At 44.9% G+C, this 26,150-nt stretch overlaps 2 protein-coding genes across 13 annotated transcripts in view; one reads left to right on the forward strand and one right to left on the reverse strand.

Annotated features, from left to right (window-relative positions):
* LOC122543480 (uncharacterized) overlaps positions 1 to 26,150 on the forward strand; it is a 159,058-nt gene that overhangs the window by 10,541 nt on the left and 122,367 nt on the right. For 8 of the 10 annotated variants that reach the window (XR_015751244.1, XR_006310046.2, XR_006310045.2 and 5 more), the window contains exon 1: positions 23,551 to 23,624. Coding sequence is in view for 1 of the 10 variants with exons in the window: in XM_087974302.1 (XP_087830428.1) it covers positions 13,848 to 13,852 (5 nt within the window). In the remaining 9 variants the exon portion in view is untranslated. Of the gene's footprint in view, positions 1 to 13,847; positions 13,853 to 23,550; positions 23,625 to 24,309; positions 25,155 to 26,150 lie in introns of those variants that run through there. The other 2 variants (XM_087974302.1, XM_087974300.1) reach the window with 2 other exon arrangements.
* Positions 10,835 to 23,733, reverse strand: LOC122543492 (uncharacterized). Of its 3 annotated transcripts, XM_043682235.2 has the most exons (4): positions 23,459 to 23,733; positions 22,009 to 22,229; positions 18,005 to 18,221; positions 10,835 to 14,160 (listed from the first exon to the last, which is right to left on the reverse strand). In XM_043682235.2, the coding sequence occupies exon 4, from the start codon at positions 13,912 to 13,914 to the stop codon at positions 13,135 to 13,137; it is 780 nt and encodes a 259-aa protein (XP_043538170.2). In that variant the 5' UTR covers positions 13,915 to 14,160; positions 18,005 to 18,221; positions 22,009 to 22,229; positions 23,459 to 23,733; the 3' UTR covers positions 10,835 to 13,134. The 3 variants fall into 3 exon arrangements, with proteins under 3 accessions (XP_043538170.2, XP_043538166.1, XP_043538163.1); XM_043682231.2 differs by lacking the exons at positions 22,009 to 22,229; positions 23,459 to 23,733 and having other exon boundaries at positions 18,005 to 18,619; XM_043682228.2 differs by lacking the exons at positions 18,005 to 18,221; positions 22,009 to 22,229; positions 23,459 to 23,733 and adding an exon at positions 17,430 to 17,534.

Here is a 26,150-nt window from a genome sequence, read left to right on the forward strand (position 1 = left end):
TGTATAACCACACCAAGTAGACCTCCAGAAGGTCAAGAAGGCAGCTCGCCATCTCCTGTTTAAGGTACAGGCAATGAGTGCTAGTCTAGCTAGACTGCCCATTTCCCTTGAATGGATAGAAAATAAATCACCAAAAATCCATAGCAGCTTCCATGACCATTTCTATTTAGAAGGACAAGCCCAGCAGACCCATGGGAACATCATTACCTACAAGTTCCCCTCCAGCCACTCAGGGTCCTGACTTGGAAATATATTGCTATTCCTTCACTGTCGCTGTGTCAGAATCCTGGAAATTCCCTCCCTCAGGGCATTGCTTGTCTAACTGCAGCAGTTCAAAAAGATGAAGCGCCTTCTCAAGGGCAACTAGGGATGGGCAATAAATGCTGGCCAGTCAGTGATGCCTATGTCCCACAAGTGAATGCAAAGAAATCCTGGAACCCTAAAGACTCAAGCTCAAGTTCTCTGTCATGTGATGCCACCATGACCTATCCCCTTTGCACATGAACATTAGAATTCAGAGAATGAATTCTGCTCAACATTTCTCATCATGACTGTTTGAATCATTAACGAGGAACCATTTAAATTTAATGAGCATTTAACTCTTTCCCCTCACATGCTGCCAGTTCTCCCCCCCGCCTCCACACACACATTTCCTTTAATTGGGACACTGATCTTCAAAATTCCTGTGGAACACCTGAAAAATGTATGTCATTGTCTTAGAGGGTGAGCACTGGGTTGGTATTTATAAATACCATTTTTAAAAAAGCCTGTACTTTTGATTATGACTGAAATTGGGAAAAGGACTGCTCATTAATTAAAAGAAGACGTGGAAAGGATTACTACACTTTTAAAAAGCAAGTTACCTGATATCCTCAAGCAGTGGGGAAAGTCTAGTTGCAGATGAGCTGATTGATCTGGGAATGGTGACCAGTTAGTTGATGACAAAAACCTTTCTCCTGACAACAGTGATGTGATTGGCTCCCAGGTAGATGACCAGCTTATGGGTGTGATTATTTTGGCAGAAAACATTGGACCTCTGAAAAGAAAGGCGCTGCCCTTTTCTCTGCAGTTAACAAAATACAATGAAGCCAGAAGAAAGCCATTTTCCTTTCCCTCAGTTGATCCACGCTATTGCTGTTAATAAGTCTGAGACTTTATAAACGTGAGCCAGTCATCACGTACCTCTTGCAAGCCAGTGAAAATACCTGGGGAAGAAAGATCAAGGAGCAGCAGCAGGGCCTGACAACCAAAGGAAACACCTCAGTGAACCCTGAAGATAAGGATTATTGAACTGCTTTCCTCAGTCTGTCCCTCTGTCCATTACACTCCTGTTCTGATTCTTTGTAAGTCGGTCCATATGTGCAGGGTTAAAAAATCACACAATACCAGGTTATAGTCCAACAGGTTTATTTGGAAGCACTAGCTTTCGAGGCACTGCCTCTTCATCAGATGCCTCAAAGTCTAGTGCTTCCAAATAAGCCAGTTGCGTAATTTTAACTTTGTCCACCTCAGTCCAATACCGGCACCTCCAAATCATATATGTGCAGGCGCAGCTTTATAAAGGGATTAGTGTTTTAACTTGCAGACTATATGTTCGTAAGTGTTTACATGTAGCTAGAAACTGTTGATTTGTAATAAATAATGATCGTTAAGTACAAAAACCTGGTTCCTGCCTATGCTTTCTGCCAACTTGGTTGTAAACGTCTGGTAATTTAGGGAGTTTTGAAGTGCTTCTGTAAACATTTTGTGATGGCTTGGGCAATAGCAGGACTTGATTTTCCACACATTCTCCCTGGGATGTGTAGCGCTATGCAGCTCCAAAGGACAGCTGCTTCTTGGGCAATATAGTAGTGAACACCAAAAAAAATGAAGAGGTAACCTTCTGACATTCTACTGATGATATCTTGTCAGAGAGAAAGCAGCTGAACTGAAATCCTTCTTCCCTGGGTGTGTGGTGCATGTGTGTGCGTGCAAGTAGTGATGTCGCAGTAATGTCACTGTATTGGTAATTCAGAACTCTAGGCTAATGGTCTGGGGAAATTGGTGAGTCCCACTATGGCAGGTGTTGAAGTTTTGAATTCAGCTTTGAACAAAATGTAGAATTAAAATCTGAATTTGTGGTGACAGTGTAACCACTGTCCATTGTTGCAAAACCCATCTGGTTCACTGATGTCCTGTAGGGAAGGATATCTACTGTCCTGATGTGGTCTGGCTCTGTCATCTGACTCTAGACCTGCAGCAAAGTGGCTGACTCTCAACTGCTGTCTGGGCAATTAGGAATAAACAATAAATGCTGGAATAGTCAGCAATACTCATCCCATGAACGAAGTTAAGAAGAAAAAACCTGTGCTATAGATATTTACTGATCAATCTGTTCAGAGATGTTATAACACACCTCAGAAGCAGGTGGGACTTGAACTCAGGCTTCCTGGCCCAGACGTAGGGTCACTGTCACAGTGGCACAAGAGTCCCCGAATAAAGAAAGTGTGTTCGACAGCATCCTTACCAGTGGAGTACTTCCTCAATATTGCTGTTTTCTGTTAATTTTTACACTTCAGCTCCGGAATGAGACTTGAACTTGGAATTGTCAGAAGCAAGGCGCTACCCGTTAAGCCACCACTCACTGTCTTACATTTGTAGTGTACGTAATTCCTAATTGTTCAGAGTTGTTTTAAATATCTTTGAAGCAGGTTAGACTTCATCTCAGGTTTCCTGACCCAAAGGTAGCGACACTATGACTGCACCACAAGGGCCCGAATCTACGGGACATACTTTTGAATCAACAAAATTAAATGACACGACTTCCCGAGTATGTGGAACTTGAACCCAGATCTCCTTTCATAGAGGTAGGGTCACTACCAACATGCCATAAACGTCCGAACACTGTGGTGTACTCTGAGAACAATGAGCACGCAGTCGCACCTCTGCACAAGAACAGTGCTGAACCGTTGATGTGCAATATTATTGTTAAGGAAGTAGACTTCTGGACCAGGATTTGCATTACACTGGTTGGATGGCAAATTGACTTACTTCCCCACATATTTCTCAGCCCTTATTTTTCCAGAAGATCATCCTCAATCTCCAGTGCTAGCTCTTTTAGTGTCAGGACACCTACCCATTTATAACTCTGGCTCTTTGCCCTCATGTCTTACTTCCCCTCCCACAACGCCAATAGGGTTCCACTGTTCCTCACTTTTGACCTCAGCAGCATCCACATCCAAACAATCATAAGCTGCCATTTCCATCACTTCCAATAGGGTGTCACCACCAGGTACATATTCTGCTCTCTTCCCCGGCAGCCTTCTGCAGGGACCATTCCCTCCTGAACACCTTGGTCCACTCCTCCTCCACTCCCAATGCCTCTCACAACCCCAGGTCTAAGTCATGTCCATTTACTTCCTCCCTCCTCACTATCCAGGGCTCCAGCCCCACCTTTCAGGTGAAGCAGCAATTAACCTGTACTTTCCTCAATCTGGGCTATTGTACTGCCTACTCACAATGTGGTCTCCTCTACATTGGGGAGATAGGGTAACTGACTTGCAGAACACCTACGTTCTGTCCACAACAAACAACCCCAAACTTCCGGTTACCTGCCACTTGAACACACCACTTTGTTCCCTGGCTAACACCTCTGTCTCAGGCTTGCTGAAATACTCCGGAGAAGCTCAGTGCAAGCCGGAAGAACATCTCCTCATTCTCCGGTTGGGGACCCCACTTCAGGACTCATTATTGAGTTCAATAATTTAAAGGCCTGAGCATTTTCCTGGAATCCCACAGACCAGGCCTCGTCATCACACGGACTGCCCACACACTTGACCCATTGTCAATTACTAATGGCCCCCATTAGCAGCGATTGATTCTCCTTGGCTGACCATTACCCATTCCTTTATACAAAAGGTAAAAGAACTGCAGATGCTGTAAATCAGAAACAAAACCAGAAATTACTGGAAAAACTCAGTAGGTCAGGCAGCATCTGTGGAGAGAAATCAGAGTTAACATTTCAGGCTGAAATGCTGAGGAATGTTCTGAGGAAGGGTCACTTGACCGGAGACATTAATTCTGACTTCTCCCCACAGATGCTGCCTGACCTGTTGAGCTTTTCCAGCAATTTCTGTTTTTGTTACCCGTTCCTTTGTCCAAATGCTGTTCTCTCTCTTTGGATCCATCTCCACCCAACGTTTACTACTACCCCCTCTCCCACTCCATCTTCAGCATAAGTAGCAATCTTTTCTGAGATACATTCTGGATTAGTGGTGCTGGAAGAGCACAGCAGTTCAGGCAGCATCCAAGGAGCAGTAAAATCGACGTTTCGGGCAAAATCCCTTCTGTGGGTGGGTCACCGGATCTGAAACGTTAAGCTCAGCTTTCTCTCCACAGATGCTGCCAAAACTGCTGAGTTTCTCCAGTAATGTATATTGTAGTCACTAATTTACATCTGTTTATTGAACTTAGCCTGCAACACTGGTAGAAGTTCCTTACCTTCAACTACAATTGCAATTATACCAAAGTCGTATCCAAGTCTAATTGGTGTGAAGGTGCAAGATGCAGAGATTTCGGGATGCTGGTCTATTTCCACTTCCCTGAAGTACTCTGACTTCCATCACAGGGAGGAATTTCTTCATCTAACTGCAGCTTCAATTATTGTTGCTGGTGTCACACGTCCCGAATGAGTTCTGTGAAATGAGTAGCCAACTTTACCTCTTTTTAACTTTCTTCATTAAAGGCAGGGATGACTATGCTCAAGAAAGACAGCTGTGACTTCATAAACAATGCTTCCACCCAAATACAAGTATTGAGGTCTGTGCCTGTGCTAAATGAACAGAATGAATGCTGGGTTCCTCTGTGTGTGTCTCTCTCTCTCTCGAAAGAACTGTGAGGCGGCTCAGTGGTTAGCACTGCTGCCTCACAGCACCAGGGAAAAAGGTTCGATTCCAGCCTTGGGTGCTCATTTGTGTGGAGTTTGCACATTCTCCCTGTGTCTGTGTGGGTTTCCTCCACAGTCCAAAGATGTGCAGGTCAGGTGAATTAGCCATGCTAAATTGCCCATAGTGTTAGGTGCATTAGTCAGAGGGAAATGGGTCTGGGTGCTTAGTATTCGGAGGGTCGGTGTGGAATGCTGGTCCGAAGGGCCTGTTTCCACACTGTAGGGAATCTAATCTAATCTAGAACAAACTGTAGTCCAGAACGCCATCTTGTGGCTGGTCTCCTTCATCTTCTGTACATTTGAACCCCTTCATTTCAGGTTGACTTTCAAGAGAAATGAAGGATCTACACCACCTCCTTGTAATGATGATCGGAAGATATGCAGATCATAAAAGCTTACACTGAGGGGGTAACATATTGGTGTGGATAGAAGATCAGTCGACTAACAGGAAACAGAGTTTAGGCACAAATGGATCTTTCTACGGTCAGTAAGATGTAACAAGTGATGTTCCACAGAGATCAAGTTTTACAACTTCTATAAATTTATACAATTACTTGGATAAAGGGGTTGGTTGCAAAATTAGTTGACGATGCAAAGATTAGGTAGGAATGTAAGTTGTGAAAAGGATATAAGAAGGGTTCAAAGGGATACAGATAGGTTAAAAGGGCAAAGATCTGGCAAATGGAATATAATGAGGAAAAACATGAAATTGTTAATTTGACCTGAAGAATGAAAAAAGCCTATTGTCTAAGTGGTGAGAGATTACAGATCTCTGTGATGTGGAGTGATCTGGGTGCACAAAACACAAGTTTAATAGGCAAGTGTAGCAAGTAATTCAGAAAAGTAATAGGATGTTATTGTTTATTGTAAGAGGAGTAAGTAAGAAAACCATGTTTAATTTATACAGGACATTGGTGAGGCCACATTTGGAGAATTGTGCACAGTCAAACAGTCGAACTCGTCACTGTTGACCATAATCCCAAACTAAACTAGTCCCACTTGCTTATGCTTGGCCTATATCCCCCCAACCACTTCTTATTCATGTAGTATTTTAAGCATTATAACTGTACCTGCACCCATCACTTCCTCTGGAAGTTCATTCCACACACAAACCACCCTCTGTGTGAAAAAAACTGCCCCTCCTGTCTTTTTAAAATCTTTCTCCTCTCACTTTAAAAGTATGCCTCCTTGAACTTCCCCACCCTAGGGAAAAGACACCTGCCATTCACCTTATCTATACCCCTCATGATTTTATAAACCACTAGTTATTATAATAATATATTTTAAATTATGATATAAGAAGTCTTGGTCTTCTTATTTAAGAAAAGACGCAAATACACTGGAAGAGATTCTGAGAAATTTTACTGGACTAATACCTGGGATGGGAAGGTTGTGTTATTAGGAAAGATTAGATAGACTAGGCTTGTATCCACTGAGATTTGGATGTGTAACGGGTCGCTGACATGAAAGATCCAAAGGGTTCTTTAGAGGGTGTGTGATGAAAAGATATCTCGTCGGAGATACTAGAACTGGGATCGCTCTATAAAGACTTGTCAGACAGAGATGAGATTTTATTTTTGCATAGTCATGAGTCTTTCAGACTTTCTTCCTTGAGAGGGGTGGAAGTGGTGTCTTTGAATAGTTTTAATGCAAAGCTATGTGATTCTTGGTAAGTAAAGGATGAAAGGCTATCATGGGTAGGAAGTAATCCAATCAGCCATGATCGTGTTGAATGTGGAGCAGGGTTGAGGGACGCAGTGGGATACTCCTGCTCCTAGTTCATATCGCTGTATTTCACCATGTAAGTAAAACCATGGTTGAGCATCTGAAAGAATGGATGCACCTTCTCTGCATCAAATAAACTGGTTTTCTTGTGATTAAACTTGATACCTGCATAACAGAAATCATCTTGTGGGGCTGTGAAATTAGGGGAATCGAGTGCTTCCTGCTGGCCTGCAAAATCCCTCCAGAATGACAACAACTGTGGATGCTGAAGATCTGACACAAAAACAGAAATTTCTGGAGCAACTCAGCAGATCTGACAGCATCTGTGGAGAGAAAACAGAGTTCACGTTGAGTCCAGTGACTGAAGGCGGGTCACTGGACTCGGAACGTTAACTCTGCTTTCTCTCCAAAGACACTGCTGGGTTTCTCCAACAATTTCTGGCTTTACTCCCTCAGGAATTAATCTCGCTTCTCAGGGACTTCTAACATCTGAACATTTGTTGACTGTTGCAGTCTGATTTCCTGTGCTGCCAATACAGTTGTGCGCGCTAGCCGCTCTCTTAACACTTACGACACTCTGTAATAGTGGCTGGATATGACTCCCACTGGTGAGTTCCCTTAATGGGATTGACTGCACCTTGTTTCTTTGTGCACTTTCTGCCAGTGAATGTGCCAAGTGCTCTTTTCTTGCCTATTCCTGGAAAGAACTACAAACATTGCAATCTTTCGATAATTGAGACTCATTAATTCCATTGTAACTTGTGTTCCCTGCTGTGAGACTTTTTCTCCCGTTTTCCAGCATTTGCATGGGCTTCTATTGCATGCTGCTTTCTGTCACTGTTGTCTTTGTGGAATGTTAGATCGCTGGGCTGGCCTTTTTTACCCTTAGCAGTGTGGTATCCCTGGGCTTTATTTCTGAAGCTCCTTGTCACTTACCCTTCAGATCAAAGGAGTCTGATCACTACATTGTTAGGCCAGGACGAGTTGAACCGAAGGGTCTGTTTCCATGATGTACATCTCTCTGCTGCTAACTATGAGCCAGGTAAGCAAACATTTACAGGCTTCAGTAACATGCCTACATACAGTGGCGAGTAAGACTGCAGCTTCCGGAGCCCCTACAGATTCAGGCTCCAACTGCACGGTGATCAGAAATCATTCTGACACAGCTCCTTCTGCACACAATTCAGTTGCTATTCTTAAAGGCCCAGATAACACTTTACTCTACATCAACCATCTCTCGCCTGAGATTCCTCTGAAATCTTTCTGCGTCTCAGATTCTGGACTGCTACACATTCAGGATTTTCCTCACTCCACCAGTGTCAGATTTGCATTCAGCTGCCTGGATACTGAACTCTGAAGTCCTTCCCTCACTATTCTTATTTTCTCTCCTCTCCTTTCAGAAGCCCCTTCTAACCTGACTCTTTGCCCAAATCTTTGCTCACCTGGAATACTGTGCACAGTTTTGGTCCCCTTACTTGTGAAGGGATGTAGCTGCATTGGAGGCAGGTCAGAGGAGACTCACTAGATTGGTTCTGAAGGCGAGGGATTTGTCTTATCAAGAGAAATTGAATATTTAGATCTACGCCCTCTAGAGCTTCGAAGAATGGGAGGAGATTGGAGTTATATAAAAATGCCAAAGGGGATTGACAAAGTAGATGCAGAAAGGATGTTTTTTCATGTAAGGCAATCTCGAACAAGAGGTACAATTTTAGGAAAAGGGTGAACAAATTTAAAGTAGAAATGGGGAGAAATTACTTCTCTGAAAGAGTCATGAACCTGTGGAAATCACTGGCACAGAGTGTGGTGGATGCCAGGACATTGAGTAAATGGAAGGAGAAGACAGGGACAGATTTACAATTAGCAATGGGTTGAAGGGTTATGAGTAGTGACACAAAAGTGGAGTTGAGGCCAAGATGAAATTAGCAATGATCAGACTAATTGGCGCTGCAGACTCGAGGTACTGAATCCTCCAATCCTGTACCTAGATCTTACGCCCTAATACTTCCTTCTGCAGAACTGAAATTGGTTTGATAACACTCAGTCACACGGCACAGAAACACACCCTTCGGTTCAACGTGTCTGCGCCGACCAGACATCCCCCACCTGAGCCAGTCCCATTTGCCAGCATTTGCCTTCCTATTCATGTACCTATCCAGATACCTTTTGAATGTTGTAATTGTACCAGCCTCCACCACTTCCTCTGGCAGCTCATTCCATGCACACATCACTCTTCGTGGAGAAGTTACACCTCAGGTCCTTTTTAAATCTTACCGCTCTTGCCTTCCTGGCTGTTATTAGGCAGAGGAGGGAATCAGTTTAGCTCAGTTGGCTGGATTGTTTGTTTACAGAGCAGTGTGATGCCATCACCGGTTTGAAGTTACGACGAAGGACCCTCCTATTCAATCTCTTCCCTCGCCTGAGGTCTAGTGGCCCTCAGGTTAAATTCCCACCAGTTGCTTCTCTCTCTAATGAGAGAGCAGCCCCTATGGTCTGGTAGGACTATGGCCACACAACACAACAACAGACCGAGGAATGGACTCTCTAACCTCAAATAATACTGATCTTGCTATAATGCTGATCTCGCCTACTGCACGCCCTGTGTAATGTAACCTGTCTAAGTTGTTAATTTACAACCTTTGATCTGTACATCCCTGCTTACTATGATCTGCTCAGAAACAAAGCTTTTCGCTGTACTTCGGCGCACATGACAATAAATCAATTAGTTTAAGCCAACGCATTGAGACTTTGCCTCATTGGGAACCTGATTTGTCAACCTGAATTTTTTCGGTGGCTTTAAACAGAGGAATCCCCATGGGGCTGGCAGGAACATCTCAACATGTTACTGAACAGTGCAGAAACATTTCAAGAGCTGATTTACTAGAAGAGGTGGGCAGACAGGGAGAACAACGAGCCCTTGGTTTCAATAAATGAACTGGCAGAAAGGTCATACTGTCATTGTTGAATAAAAAGTGATTAAATTATGTCTTGAATTTTAATCAATCACATTGTAAGCTGGAACTCAGATGAGAAGATGGGTTGGAAGGAAAGACTGGGAGCAATGCATTACCACAGGAAGCCTTAGAATGAGAGTGAGAAGTCATTCAGAACTGACCCACATCATAGCAGCAATTCTGTCGACATCTGTAGTAAGAAGGATGGAGGTACTTAAAGTAGAGACCTTACGACTGTTGGAGAATGATGTATCAAGGACTTCATGAACTGAGGGTAAGAGTGAGGGGAAAGAACGGGATCTGGAAAGCAGCAGACCCTTCATTTTCCAGGAGAAGTGAGGCCTGTCTGTATAAATGTCAGATGTTACACAGCACAGGGTCAACTGGTGGATTCACCCATGATGAACAATTTCCAACTTATCCCATTAAAAGCTTGGTGGATTGTGCAGAGAATCAACAAAGGTTGCTCTGAGACAGGCTTGTGTTATAGATAATGAAAAGCAACACACACACACATACTCCTTCTTCCATCGGATGGCTAAAGCAATGTACCTAACTGGAAATACCAACATTTGTTGTCCAACCCTAGTTACACCTGAAATGAACGGTCATTTCAGGTGGCAGTTAAGAGTCAAGCATGTTGCTGTAGGTCTGGGGTCAGATGTAGGCCAGACTGGGTAAGGACTGCAGAGTTCCTTCACTAAGGACATCTGTGTACCAGATGTGTTTTTATGAGAATTGATGACGTTTTCATGGTTCCACTATGGGTTAGACTAACTTGTAATTCCAGATTTATTTCTTGAATTTTAAACTCTACCAGTTGCCTTGGTGATTTGGATCTGAACCAATGTTCTCAGTGTGTTACTATAAGAGCCCTTCAGGCTTTTGCCCAAAACGTCGAATTTCCTGCTCCTCAGATGCTGCCTGACCTGCTGTGCTTTTCCAGCCCATGCTAATCTAGACTCTGGCTTCCAGCATCTGCAGTCCTCACTGTTGCCTAGGAGATTGAGTAGGCTATCTGGCCCCTCAAGCCTGCTCAGCCATTCAATAGGTTCACGGCTGATCTTGTTGTGGACTCAGTTCCACTTACTTGCCCCATCACAATAACCCTTCATTCCTTAATGGTAATGTTGGCCCTGACTACAGGATAACCTTTGAGAGTGCAGGAGGAAGAATCTTTCTGATTCGTGGTAAGGTATGTAGACAATAGGAGGCAACGCAAGGAAGATCTGAATAATTCCAGTGACTTTACTATTGAGGAATGTTTAATAAAGACACTTATATACATACATTAAAATTAAGAATCTTCAATACAAGCAACTCCAGGATGTCATCTCAAGGATAGGATCAGAATCTGCGCCCAGACGTGAATACATTAGTGTATTGAAAGTGGAGCAGAGCCAGGGGAGGTGTTTCAAGGTATATTGTTCCAGCAAGGTCCTTGGTCCTCTGCTCTGATTTTGCAGTCAGTGCCACAAATGTCCCTACTGGCAGTTTGTGCCTGAAGCTGTTGGATTTTACCTAAACAAAGGCCTGGACTGATTTAGGCCTTTGGTGCCTTCTAACTCCTCACTCAGACTCTGCCTCTGTCTCAATATTCTGTTCCAGTGCTTGGCTTGATTTTGTCCTTTGTTGGTGTGTGTCCAATCCTGTGCCTTCTGTTCCCAGTCTAACTAATTGCAGTCCTGCAGAATACTTCACTACCGACCACCACTTCATTTTTCAATTTTTCCACCAGTTCCCTCAAAAACTTGCACTGTTAAACTGACTGGAAGGTACACACATGTGCACAAAAGGCTTCTCCGGCATCACTTTCCAAACCCAGGCAGCAGATCCATGGGAACAGTACCATTGCTCTCCAAGCCACTCTGCAGCCTGACTTGGAAACATATCGCCATTCCTTCAGTGTCGCTGGAACTCCGTCCCTCATGGCATTGTGGATGTCCCTACACCAAACAGACTGTGGCTATTCAAGAAGACAGCTCACCACCACTTTCGCCAGGGCAGGACAGTTTGCACATTCTCCCAGTGTCTGCATGGGTTTCCTCCGGGTGCTCGGTTTCCTCCCACAATCCAAAGATGTGCAGGTTAGGGTGAATTGGCCATGCTAAATTGCCCATTGTATTCAGGGATGTCTAGGTTAGGTGCATTGATTGGGGTAAATACAGGATAATAGGGTAGGGGAATGGGTCTGGGTGGGTTACTCTTCGGAGGGTCAGTGTGGACTCGTTGGCCCGAAGGGCCTGTTTCCACACTGTAGGGATTCTATGAACTAGGAATAGGCAATAAACATTAGTCTTTCCAGTGATTCACCACATCCCAGAAAGAAATTTAAGACAAAACACAGACCAACTGATTTTAGACCCAAGTCAAATCTTACTTTTGATTCTTGAACTCCTTAGAAAGCCTACTGAGTGTTTACTCATAACTCCCATCGCACTCACCTATAACCGACAGGTTATTTTCCATTTCTTATAACATGCCAACATCATTGTATACCCTGGCTTCACTTAAGAACTTCTCTGTTCGCAGTTACCTCAGAACACTGCTTCTCAAGATTATGATCTGGGCCACTACGACCCCAATTGCAGCACCACTTGTAAATTTAGGTCCAGAGCCCACAATTACTGGCGCAGGGGCTGAGGGGTGTCAAACTCATTACTGATATTAAAAGAGGTTTTTGAGAGGCAAGAGTTTAAATACAATGCATAAGCTAAACAGTCAGAAAACGCTTATAGCCTTCACAGGTAAGAATGGTTGATTGGTCCCCAAGGATAATGCAGTGTGTGTGTGTGCTGGCTTCTGTTGCTGGTGTTTTCTCTGAACAGTTAAATAGTGGGGGCAAAACTGAATTAATTCGGATTCTCTTTCCTTTCCTCTCTTGAGCTTGCTTTAATGTTCACACAGTTTGCATGTGTCCCGAGTTAAAACTGTCTGGTTTTAGAGCCTGTTGCTGGAGACAAGTCCTGGGCAGAGGTAACAGGTATAACGTGTGTCTGTCAGCCAGAAAGCAGCTGTAGAAGCTTTCCTCATCAGATTGTGACAGAGCGAAGGAGACCTATTTGTACAAGACTCAAAGCATTTTTTGAGCTCCCATAAGTTAAGAGAGACTGATTTCTTACAGTGCATTATTTTGCTTGGATCTGCCTCCAATTTCTCGGTTTCTTTACCAGATGGCAGGGTAACACTTGAGGACTCGATTCTCCCCAAATTCCCACTAATTTTCTTCACCATGGACAACGGAGGAACCATTGCATGGAATGGCCAGGTCAGTAAGAATTGTCAGCAAGGATTGATCCGCACCGGATCACTGGAGATGTTAATCAGTGGAACGTTTCAAACATTGAATCATAAAGCTTGTATCAAAGATCAGTGCAGGATGAGAGGGACAGTTACAGTGGGACACTGCAGTGCTGAGAACACCATCAGTTGTAGATTCAGGGTGTTAACCTCCAGCCCAGTTAAGAGATAACACCAGGAGAAACATACCCAACTGTAAGAATGGATGTGATAACAGTAGAGTTTGAACCACAGTCATTTGTGAACTCGTTGATGTTTTAGCAGTTGGGATGAATCAATGAATCCCTTCCCACACTCCGAGCAGACAAAAGGCCTCTCCCCAGTGTGAACTCGCTGGTGTCTTAACAGTTGGCACGAATCAGTGAATCCCTTCCCACATGCGGCGCAGGTGAATGGCCTCTCCCCCGTGTGAATGCGCTGGTGTACAGTGAGGCTGCCCGAATGCCTGAAGCTTTTACCACAGTCAGTGCAGCTGAATGGTTTCTCCTCAGTGTGCACTCGCTGGTGCTTCAGCAGAGTGGATGAAAGCCTGAAGCTCATTCCACAGGAGGTACAGCTGAATGGCTTCTCCTCAGTGTGAACTCGCTGGTGTGACACCAAGTTGGATGAATTAATGAATCCTTTCCCACACACGGAGCAGGTGAATGGCCTCTCCCCGGTGTGCACTCGCCGGTGTAATGCCAGGTTGTATGACTGCGTGAATCTCTTCCCGCACAAAGAGCAGCTGTACGGCTTCTCTCCAGTGTGGACCCGCTGGTGCAACGCCAGATTGGAGGACTGAGAGAATTCCTTCCCACACACTGAGCAGGTGAACGGCCTCTCCCCGGTGTGAGTGCGTCGATGAGTTTCCAACTTTGACGGACATGTGAATCCCTTTCCGCAGTCTGCACACTTCCACGGTTTCTCTGCGGCATCGCTGTCCTCTTGCCCCTCCAGGGTGATGAAAGTTGAAGTCCCGTACACACTCAAAACAAGTGTACGGTTGCAAACTGTGCACAACTTTTTGCTGTCCATGAAACTAGTTAAAGCTTTTTCCACAGTCAGGTCACTAGAACACTCTCATTCAGATGCGTGCCTTTGAGCTTTTTCAGTTAAATATATGTTTGAAATCTCACCCCTCAGGCAGAACGGAGAATCATTTCTCTTTGCACATTCAGAAGGTGATGATATTGAGGTCCTGATGAATTGGGTGACTCCGTCAGGTGCTGATGTGATGTTCATTTTGACTTGTCCTCTGTAAATTCTCTCCTCTAATCCCCCCTGTAAAAAGAGTGAACAAAAATCACTTAAACTACAGGATAAAAATTCAGAACAGGCAATTCCAGTGTCTGTGGAATACTTTCCTCTCTTGGTTGCTCCAAAAGCTGTAAAATCCTATCCTACACACTCTCGTTCTCCTGGACTGGAATATCAATAAAGTGTGGGACAATTGTCTCTTATTCTCACGAATCAACTGTCACAGATGCATATATCTGTGTATTGGTAAGGGCAACTACTGTACAGTTCTTGCAATGCACCAAGTTATGTCTTCACATTGAGCATAGCCTCCCATCGTGTTGGTAGAGAATAGCACCTTGCTCTTTATTCTGTCATAGGTTGTGGGTGTCGCTGGCAAGGTCCAAAAATGTTACCCATTGCTAATTGCTAAGTGGCTTGCTCAGCCCTTTCAGATTGCAGTTTAGAGTCAAGCTTAGAGTTGCTATAGATCTGTGGTCACATGTCGGCTAGACCAGGAGGAGCGGCAGATTTCCTTCCTTACAAGTTATTTGTTAACGAGGTGCGCTTTCTACAACAATCAATGATAGTTTCATGAGCACCAATACTGCAATTAATTTTCAATTCCAGCTTTATTAACTGAGTTGGAATTCCATCGGTTGCTGTGGTGTTTTGAATCCATATCCACAGACCATTAGACTGGGCCTCTTTATTACTACTTACAGCTACACCAGTGAGAGAGCCAGGAGAACTCTACTCAACCAAAATCTCTAACCTCAGGGCATGCAATGAGGTGTTAACCTGGTGAGGCAACAACCAAGACTATTTGAATGCAAAACAGTGGAAGCAGTAAGTGATAGAGCGAGCTGATCCCACAACATTTACATCAGGCTGACACTCCACAGTCCTGCTGCATCCAGTCATGAATGGTGGTGGACAATTAAACAACTCACTGGAGCAGGGCCCCCACAAATATTCCCATGCTCAATGATGAAGGAGCTCGGCAGATCACTGCAAATGACAAAGCTGAAGTTTTTCTTTCATCTTCAGTCAGATGTGTTGAGTACATGATCCATCACGGCCTCCGCCTGAGGTCCCCAGCATTACAGATGCCAGTCTTTCGACAGTTCAGTTCACTCTATGTGATGTTGAGAAACAGCTGAAAATAATGGATACCATAAACGCTATGGGCCCTGACAACATTTCAGTGATAGGACTGAAGATGTCCTCCTGAACCCAAAAATGACTTCCTACTCTCACGATTTCTCATTTCTAACCAAACTCTTTCTACATTTTGGCTTCCTGGGGTTAGGGTCATCACTTACTCTGTGCCAACACCAACATTAACTTAAACCCCTTCCCAAACCTTTTCCTGGATTTCTAGATGCCATGCACCCTTTAAGATTTGGGGCACAGTCCATGTCATTTTGCAGCCAGAATGGCTACCAGATCATATTTACTCATTTCTGTTTGGGCTTTCAGCTCATCTGTTTTGTTTTGAATAGTATGTGTATTCAAAGAGCATATTTAATTTTATCTTTTTAGTTCCTTTGTAAATTCTAGTTTTTATTTGTTGTTTCTTAGATTTTCACTTGATCATGGTATCTTTTGAATACAATGTATATTCAAATAGTGTATTTAATTTTATCTTTTTAGTTCCTTTGTAAATTCTAGTCTTTATTTGTTGTTTCTTAGATTTTCACTTGATCATGGTATCTTTTGAATACAATGTATATTCAAATAGTGTATTTAATTTTATCTTTTTAGTTCCTTTGTAAATTCTAATCTTTATTTTTTGTTTCTTAGATTTTCACTCAATCATGGTCTCTTTGCTGTATTATTACTTTCCTCATTGGCCTTGACTCTATTCTTTAATTTATCGCACCTTCCCAAATTTGATCCTTTGCCCACATTATTAAAATCCTTACCACTTCCCTGGTTAAGAGGAGTCAGCAAGAACACTGGTCCCAACATAGTTCAGGTGGTGACCATCCCACTGGTACAGATCCCACCTTGCCCTGTACTGGTGCTGATGCCCCATGAACCAGGACCAACTACTCCCACACCAGTCCTTCAGCCATGAATTCATTTCTCTAACGTGATTTTCTCCATGCCGATTTTTATACGAGCCAGATAATGCAGAGATATATGCTTCTAAATGTGGCACCTGGCTTCTCTTAATGACTATGAAGAATATCTGTCTTTGTCCTGATGACCTGACCATCCTCCTCCACTAGAAATTCCTGTACCATGGTATCAGAGTGATAGAGATGTACAGCATGGAAAGAGACCCTTTGGTCCAACTTGTCCATGCTGACCAGATATCCCAACCCAATCTTGTCCCACTTGCCAGCACCTGCCCCATATCCCTCTAAACCCTTCCTATTCATATACCCATTCAGATGCCTTGTAATGTTGCAATTGTACCAGCCTCCAACACTTCCTCTGGCAGCTCATACCAACCTCTGTGTGAAAAAGTTGCCCCTTAGGTCTCTTTTATACCTTTCCCCTCTCACACTAAACCTATGCCCTCTAGTTCTGGACTCCCCCATCCCAGGGAAAATACCTTGTCTATTTATCCATGATCATGATCAGTTAGCTCATCAACCCTGCAGCCTCACACTCATCCTGACAGAAATCAGAATTGTTATGGTGCAGGAGGAAGTTATATGGCCCCTTTGGAGGTAAAAAAAACCCTCGAACCTGTTGGGAAATGACAAATGGATGAGAATCCTGCCTTCTGGACCCCATTACTTGTCTCAACCCTCAGTCATGCACCCTTTTTTTGGCTATTGTCAAATTCAGGTGACCTAATCAAAGGTGTGACAGCCTCCTGCTACAAAGAATCTAGGGAACTTTTCTCCTCCCTGATCAATTACAGGGTCTGTAGTTCACCCTCCAGCTCATAAACCTTCAGCCAAAGCTGCTGAATCTCAAATAATTATTATAGACTTTTTGCTCTGGACCAAACTGGCATCCAGGAGCTCTGACATGCTGCTACTGTGATATTTCACCTAAAAGAAAAATGCCACTGAAAATCTAAAATAAAAACAGAACGCTGGAGAAACTCAGCGGATCTGTCAACATCTGCGTAAAGAGAAATAGAGGTAACGTTTCAAGTCTGACATCTCTTCTTCAGCACAATCATATTGGACTCAAAGCATGAACCTATTTCTTGCTTTGCAGATGCTGTCAGACTTGCTGAGTTGCTCCAGCACTTTCTGTTGTCATTTGTGTCCCCTTGGAATCTCAATGTGGTCGAAGGAACAATTTGATTATTTTAGTCGATTTTTAAAATATTTCATTCAACTTACCCTCCCATGCGATGTTGAACCTTAGGAACAGAACAGACCTCATAGCAGACGTTCACCAAATAATCAGGTTCTTCTGCAAAAAAAGGGAGGCCAGCCCATTTACCCTCATAGCAGACATTCACCAAATAATCAGGTTCTTCTGCAAAAAAAAAAGGGAGGCCAGCCCATTTACCCACGTCCTGGGAAAGATCAAATCAATAGAAAATTTGTGCAACTGGGCATAACCATACGTCACTGTGTGGAGCAGGCCCGCAGCTGCAAGTGGGCGGGACTGGCCCGGATATTCCCCTCTCATTGGCTTCCTCGTCCAGTAAGACAGTGCCCCTGAAAAATATGGCGGCCTGTCGTGCGAACAGCGAATGCATCCCACCATCTGCTGCCCCTGAAAATGATGGGCGCCGCGCACGCGCCGTTCGCAAAAACGATCGCCTTTCAAAGATGGCCGCCGTCAACCCGGGGCCTCGAAGAGATGTCGCCGCAGTCGCCCGGCAGAACACAAAAGGAGCTTCGCTCGATGACGATTCGGGGTTTGAGTCATACGCCAACCGGTAATAAAACCGTTTCAAATGACCTACCTGGCTGGGTCCGGCCTTCCCCCGACTCACCGTCAGTTTCCCTCACCCGTTGCGATCGGCAGCGCGACTGCCCGAGTTCGCCTTGCGTCGCCCGAAATGCGCATGCGTCAGCGCCCCGGTGATTGGCAGTAGCGCTGGACCAATAGGAAGAGAGTGGGACCATCACAACATTTGAAAGGTGTTTCGATGAACACTTGGAAGTGCCATAGCTCAAGTTCTGAAAAATAGGAATTGAATCGATACATGATTGGGGACAGAACTTTCCAACAAGCACTAAGACATGGCTTGGCTGGTGGGGAGAAGGGCTCTGCCTGGGAGATCCTTTATGCACGCCCGGACTTTCTGCTGCACCGCACGCTGCCCTTGAAGCAGCTGGGGGGGGGGGGGTGGAGACGAGACTGTCACACAACTCCTTCTGGAATGTGCTTATGCAGAAGAAATCTAGAGAGGAATGGAGTGGTGTTTGTCAAGGTTCGTCCCGTGCAGCACCGTGACATGGGACTCTGTGCTCTGGGAATCTGTTCCTCAGGACGCACATCGAGATGAACATCAACTGTGCTTGGAGGATCATCAACTTGGTGAAAGATGCTGTTTGGGCGGTCCGAAACCTGTTGATCTTCCAGCTGAAGGAGTTGAGCCCGAATGAGTGTTGCAGACTGGCACATTCCAAGGTCCAGGACTACATGTTGAGGGACGTGCTGAAGTTTGGGGCAGCTGCTGCCAAGGCGCAGTGAGGAAAGACCACTATGTAACGTCTGCCTGCCAAAGAACAGGGGGCCCACCCAGTCATTTGGGCTCTGCTGATGCCTCAGCAGAAGAGCTGGATAGTATATTGGAAAAATGAATTTCGGTGTCTGTATGTAAAGCAATGTAATGTATGCACAAGAATGGCATGACCAATTGTATAAGAGATCCAAATAATTTTATAAATAAAGTATATTTTTGAAATAAAAAAAATGATTGGGGACAGATTAGATTACATTACATTACAGTGTGGAAACAGGCCCTTCGGCCCAACAAGTCCACACCGACCCGCCGAAGCGCAACCCACCCATACCTCTATATTTACCCTTTACCTAACACTACGGGCAATTTAGCATGGCCAATTCACCTGACCTGCACATCTTTGGACTGTGGGAGGAAACCAGAGCACCCGGAGGAAACCCATGCAGACACGGGGAGAACGTGCAAACTCCACACAGTCAGTCGCCTGAGGCGGGAAATGAACCCGGGTCTCTGGCGCTGTGAAGCAGCAGTGCTAACCACTGTGCCACCATGCTGCCCAGAGAGTTGCAATGGGCCGAGAGCCTCTTTCCATGCTGTGCAACACATGCTATAAATGCCCACAATTTCCTGAACATAGTGAGGCAGGTTGATAAGGTGGTTAAAAAGAGACATAGGGAACAAGAACAGAGTGGTTGTACTAGGACTGTGTAAGTTACTCATTATTCAACAACATGAACATTATGTGCAGTCCTGGTCGACTTGTTACATAAAGGAGGTAATTGCACTAGAGAAGGTGTGGAGAAGTTTTACGAGGGTGTTGCTCGGATTGCAAAATACAACCATGACGAAAGATTGAATAAAAGTTGTTCTCCTTGGAACAGAAAACATTGAGGGCAGATTCGATGGAGATATAAAACATTGAGAGGGCCCTGGATGGAGTTGATGGATGGAACTTATTTACATTAGCTGAAAGATCAGTGATGAAAAGGGATAGATTTATGTGAATGGTAGGAAGATTGGAAGGGAGATAGGAAAAGTGTTTTCACCCAGAGAATGGTGGTAATCTGGAAGTTACTGCCTGAAGGACTAGGAGCAGAAACTCAATTGAAATGTGTCTGGATCTGGACCTCAAGTGTCATACCCAGCTGAAATAAGTACTAAGTGCTGAAAAAACAGCTCAGGACATGTGGGTCATTTTATGGCCAGTGCAGTCACATTGGGCCAAATTACCTTTTTCTGTGCTGTGACCTTTCTATGGTTCTACAGCAGCAATACCATTGCTATTTGTGATAAGACCAAGCAAAGTATTTAAAGTTGGATGATTGCGTGCACAAGGAATTCTTTTTGACAATTACAAGAGCTGAAGGGATCTGGAAACCAGCAGCTACCTTGTATGGTCCAGAAAAATTGGGGCTTGATTGTGTGTGGTCAAATTTTACACAGTGTACGGTCAATCGGTGGTTTCATCCAAGGTGAAGAATCTTCAACTTCTCCCATTCACTTTATAGGATTCTCAGATTGACAGATCTGCTTTATAAAAGAATTTTAGAATTCTACAGGTACTGATAAGCTGCACCCATACTTACAGATCTACTTATGCTATTCCCTCAGTGTCTCACACATGTATACAAACACCCAATCACACAGACAGACATAGATACATATGGAAAGCATGCAAATATTTCTGCTTCTCAACAAACGTAAAAAGAAACAATGCACCTAGACATTGATTGTGTCATTTTCTGTTTAATTGGATGGAGAACACTAACCACACAAAATCAAAACAGAAGCCATTTCCAGAAACTAATTTGAAGATAAGATAAGAAGATATCTTATAACTATGAATAGACTAATGGTCTGAAATAACAGACCATGCAAGTTTTGACACCAGCACAGAGAGTCAGGAGATAAATGCAATATAAGGAATTAATTTCCTCTATCTGAAATAAATGATATCCAGGTACAAACTGAGAAAAGCAACAACATAGAGACATAGTCGGAGTCATACATCATGGAAACAGACCCTGTGGTCCAACTTGTCCATGCTAACCAGATATCCTAAATTAATCTCGTCCCATTTGCCAGCATTTGGCCAATATCCCTGTAAACTCTTCCTATTCATGTACCCATCCAGATGCCTTTTAAATGTTGTAAATGTACTCGTCTTTGGCAGCTCATTCCAAACACGCATCATGGTCTGCGTGAAAAAGTTGACCCTCGGATCCTTTTTTAAATCTTTCTCCTTTCATCTTATGCCTACGCCCTTTAGTTTTGGACTCCCCTATCTTTTGAAAAAGACCTTGGCTATTTACCCTATCTTTGTCCCTCATGATTTTACAAATCTCTATAAGGTCACCCCCTCAGCCTATGATGCTCCCAGCCTCTTCAGCATCTCCTTATGACTCAAAAACACCAATGCCAGTAACATCCTTGTAAAGCTTTTCAGAACCCTTTCAAGTTTAACAACATTTTTCCTTTTGCGGGGAGAGCAGAATTGAGCACAGTATTCTAAAAGTGACCTCACCACCGTCCCGTACAGCCACAACAAGGCATCCCAAATCCTATATTTAATGTACTTACCAATGAAGGCAAGTGCGTCAAATGCCTTCTTCATCTTCCTATCTACTTGAGATTCCACTTTCAAGGAAATATGCTGCTGCATCCCTAGGTCACTTCTCAGGGCCCTACCATTAACTGTATGAGTCCTGCTCTGGCTACCAAAATGCAAAACCTCACATTTACCTAAATTAAAAGCCATCTGTTATTCCTCAGCTCATTAACTCATCTGAAAACTCATGAAAGAGACTGCATTATTTACAAGATGTATTTATCAGTGTATTCCATTTAATTAACAAACAAAAGAATGTGTTGCCGTGTTATTGACATGTTCTCAAGACATCACTAGAATTAAAACGTTTACTCTATTTTACTAACCGACCTGTTGAAATGGTATTACCCACCTCAGAATCAAGTGGGACTTGAACCCAAGCCACCTGGTCTGGGGCGGGGACATTATCATTGCACCAGAAGAAGCCTTATTTAAAAAGAAAAATGTTTAATACACACACTCCCAAGGCTTTTAAGCTGGTTGTGCACTCAATCAGTGTAACCAGGCCAGAATGATGTGGTCACAACTTTTCTGATGAGGCTTCCTGTGAGCAATTCTTAATCTGATGATCTCCAAACATAATTGAATCCAGAGACCTATGTACCACCTGCCCCAAGGTGTGTAATAACATCTCTGAACAGGTTGATTACTTGGAATCAAAGTTCCCTACCTTCCTGAACAAATGCAAAAGTGTGACCCTTTGAACCAGTGCTGACATCAGAGCTGAAGTTGATGCCGGTGCTGCTACTGCCTTGAGTCCTGCACAGGGCTCACCAGTGTCGAAATTGTAATGCTCCAGCACCATTTGCTGGGTCAACACTTGCTGTCATCGCTGATGCTTTCAGTTCCATTGCAGTCGAGTTCTCCAAGGGGGGCAAAAATGTAAGAGAACTGTAGAAAAAAGTAGAAAGAAAAGGAGAAAAAGAGAAATGGTTGAAGGACAGCAGCAGATGAGCAGGAGCCTGAACACTATAATTCCTGTTGCAGTTGTTTAGGATTAGTTAGCTTTGAGTTCTACCTGCTCCAAAGGTGTGTAAGAACATATGTGAACAGGATGATTATGAAAATATCTCTTCAAGTGTAGCAGATGTAACTGAATTTTTAATTTAAACTTCAAATGACATCTCATTGTTTGTTAGTTTCCAATCTTGCTAAAAGGCATCTAAATGCAGATAATTCTGTAACAATGAAATGGACATTTAGCTTTAATTAGGACGCATTTTGTAATAATGTTAAATGAATCCCATGATTTCTGTAAAGAAAATTAGCAGTAAATTTCTTTCCAGACTGAATAACTTCTCTCAACTTTATATTTCAAGTGTTTAGAGCTGTGATCATCATCATCAAATAGTTTTCCACCAGACATAAATACCCTCTCTGCTGTGTAATCAAGCTGATCTGTCCAACATTTAAACAACTGGGTTAATCCCTCCCCATATTTAATCTCAGCCGATCTAAGTTTACCAATATTGTCCAGAGGTTGGATGAATTAACATTTCCGGTCTCAGGGTTAGTACCGATTTATGGCCTTTTCCTCATGTGAGCATGACATTGATTCATCGATTTAGTTGATTCTGTGAATATTTCCCAGTCAGAATGGTTAATAAAGCTGGGGAGTAACGCAAGTGTTCAATGTGAACTCTGACACATTGTAAAAAATGCTAAAAAAGAGATAGCTCATTTTCATGATGCAATTTTTCATGTCCTCTTTCTTTTAAGTGAAAGGGGTCTGTGAATCGGGCGGACTCCCGGAAGGCTTCATACCACGGGACCCTCGTGTGTCAGTGATCTTTCAGCTCAATATGCTTCTACTGCAATGAAAGGAAACTACTGCGGGGATGCTGGAAAAGTTAAATAAAAACAGGAGAGAGAAACAAGATTAATGTTTTGATTCCAGTATGGCACAGTTAAAAAATAAGCGAGGAGAACTCATTTTGGCCTCAAACTCCATTTTTATCCCCACAGATGTTGCCAGACCTCTGGCACATTATTTCATTCTTGCACTATAATAATTTAATAAAGCGGCTTAAGCGCTCCCGGTCGAATGTCCTTCTCATCCACAGATATTCTGCAACAAACATTCTCCCATTGCACGGACGTGTCGATGGCGGTGAGTTTACCCAGTATGCCGAGCGGTTCGGAAGGTCCCCTATCGATGACTGTGGGCACCCAGGGCGCAGGTGCAGAACTCGTCAGCGCAGTCGGTGTGAGTGACCGTTACCGCAGTTGAAGAGAAGTCGGACGGTCTCAGGGAGTTGGCGAACGGAAGGCGCCGGGGATCGCAAGGTGAGATTGGGAATGGGGATCGGAAAGATTCAGAAACAGCTCGGCTAGGGCCTGAGACATTCCTTCCCCCCCGTGACTCCTCAGGCGCAGACCACCATGGGCGGGGAGATGGCCCGGCGGCCGCCGCCATTTTGGGCGCGTCCAATCTCCCTGATGACGGATGTGCCCGGGAGGGGGAGGGGGAGGGGTGTGTGGGTGGGTGGGTTACCCGGGCAACCGGCTGCCATTTCGCGGGCGCGTTCCCTGGCGGGGCGCGAGGCCTCTGCGCTGGTTGCTCTGGCAACCGGCCGCCATTTTGCGGGTCTTCCTCGCGGGTGATGGGTCGGTCGCAGACCCAACCCCTCCAACCGCAACAAGGACAGACCCCCCCCCCCCCCCCCCCCCCGCCCCGGTACTCACCTTCCACCCTACCAACCTTCGCCGACATTTCCGCCACCTCCAAACAGACCCCAACACCAGGGATATAGTTCCCTCCCCACCCCTCTCCGCCTTCCGCAAAGACCGTTCCCTCCGTGACTACCTGGTCAGGTCCACGCCCCCCTACGACCCACCCTCCCATCCTGGCACTTTCCCCTGCCACCGCAGGAACTGTAAAACCTGCGCCCACACCTCCTCCCTCACCTCCATCCAAGGCCCTAAAGGAGCCTTCCACATCCATCAAAGTTTTACCTGCACATCCACCAATATCATTTATTGTATCCGTTGCTCCCGATGCGGTCTCCTCTACATTGGGGAGACTGGGCGCCTCCTAGCAGAGCGCTTTAGGGAACATCTCCGGGACACCCGCACCAATCAACCACACCGTCCCCGTGGCTCAACATTTCAACTCCCCCTCCCACTCTGCCGAGGATATGGAGGTGCTGGGCCTCCTCCACCGCCGCTCCCTCACCACCAGACGCCTGTAAGAAGAATGCCTCATCTTCCGCCTCGGGACACTTCAACCCCAGGGCATCAGTGTGGATTTCAAAAGCTTCCTCATTTCCCCTTCCCCCACCTCATCCTAGTTTCTAACCTCCAGCAACACGATCCCCTTGACTTGCCTGGACTTGTCCGACCTGCCCAGCTCCTTTTCCACCTATCCACTCCACCCTCTCCTCCCTGACCTATCACCTTCATCTCCTCCCCCACTGACCTATTGTACTCTATGCTACTCTATCCCCACCCCCACCCTCCTCTAGCTTATCTCTCCACGCTTCAGGCTCTCTGCCTTTATTCCTGATGAAGGGCTTTTGCCCGAAACGTCGATTTCGGAGCTTTTCGGATGCTGCCTGAATTGCTGTGCTCTTCCAGCACCACTGATCCAGAGCCTGGGCAACCGGCTGTTCGCAGCCGCCATCTTATGAGCCTTGACGCTTGTCATGAGATCAGATTGGCATCCTGCGAGAAGAGCAGGCTCTGAATCACCGGCAGTTCTTCCTCTCATTTTGAAAATCTTGTTGCAAAAGGATGCGAAATAACTCAGAAATTCGCCGAGGCTCTTTTAGAGAGTACCTTCCAAACCCACAGCCAATTCCATCTGGAAGGAGAAGGGTCAGCAGGCAGCATATTGACTTGGAAATGTATCGCTGTTCCTTTAGCGTGTCTTGGTCACAATCCTGGAATTCCCTACCTCAGGACATTGTGTCCTTTCTCAAGGGATGGGCAATAATTGCTGGCTAGGAGAAAGCAAGGATTGCAGATGCTGGAGATCAGAGCCGAGCCGGTCAGGCAGCATCTGAAGAGCAAGAGAGTTGACGTTTCTGGCAAGAGCCCTTCATCTGGAATGATGTTTGTGGGCCGAGGGGACTGGGGCTGGGGGGAAGGTAGCTGAGAGTGCGATAGGTAGGTAGAGGTGGGGGGGTAATGGTGACAGGTCAGAGAGGAGGGTAGAGCGGATAATTGGGAAGGAAGATGGACAGGTCATGAGTTTGGTGCCGAGTGGAAGGTTGGAACTGGGATAAGGTGGGAGGAGGGGGAATGAGGAAACTGGTGAAGTCCACAGTGATGCTGTGTGGTTGGAGGGTCCCGATCAGAAGATGAGGCGTTCTTCCTCCTGGTGTTGATTGGTAAGGGTGTGGCGATGGAGGAGGCTCAGGACCTGCATGTCATCGGCGGGGTGGTGGGAGTTGAGTGTTCGCTGACGGGGCGAATGGGGTTGGTTGGTGCTGGAGTCCCGGAGATTTTCTCTGAAGCGCTCTGGCTAATTACTGGCTAGCCGCTGACATTCCCACAAGTGAATCATATGAAAATTCAACTGGGAATTGGATTGTTAATTAAAAATGGATGAGAACATACAAGGCATGATTAGTAGGTTTGCTGATGACACTAAAATAGGCAGTATTGTGCACAGTGAGGAAGGTTATCAGAAATTGCAGCAGGACTTTAATCAGCTGGGGAAGTGGGCTGAGAAATGGCAAATGGAGTTTAACATAGATAAGTGTGAAGTCTTTGATTCTTGCATTTGGGAAAGTCAAATCGAGGCAGGGGTTTCATGGTGAATGGGAGGGCCTTAAGGAGTTAGTGAAACAGAGGGAATGTGGAGTTCAG

Source organism: Chiloscyllium plagiosum, unplaced genomic scaffold, assembly GCF_037043375.1.
Source record: "Chiloscyllium plagiosum isolate Xiang-an unplaced genomic scaffold, Cpla_swu_hap1 HiC_scaffold_27, whole genome shotgun sequence".
In the NCBI taxonomy this organism is placed as follows: Eukaryota; Metazoa; Chordata; class Chondrichthyes; order Orectolobiformes; family Hemiscylliidae; genus Chiloscyllium; species Chiloscyllium plagiosum.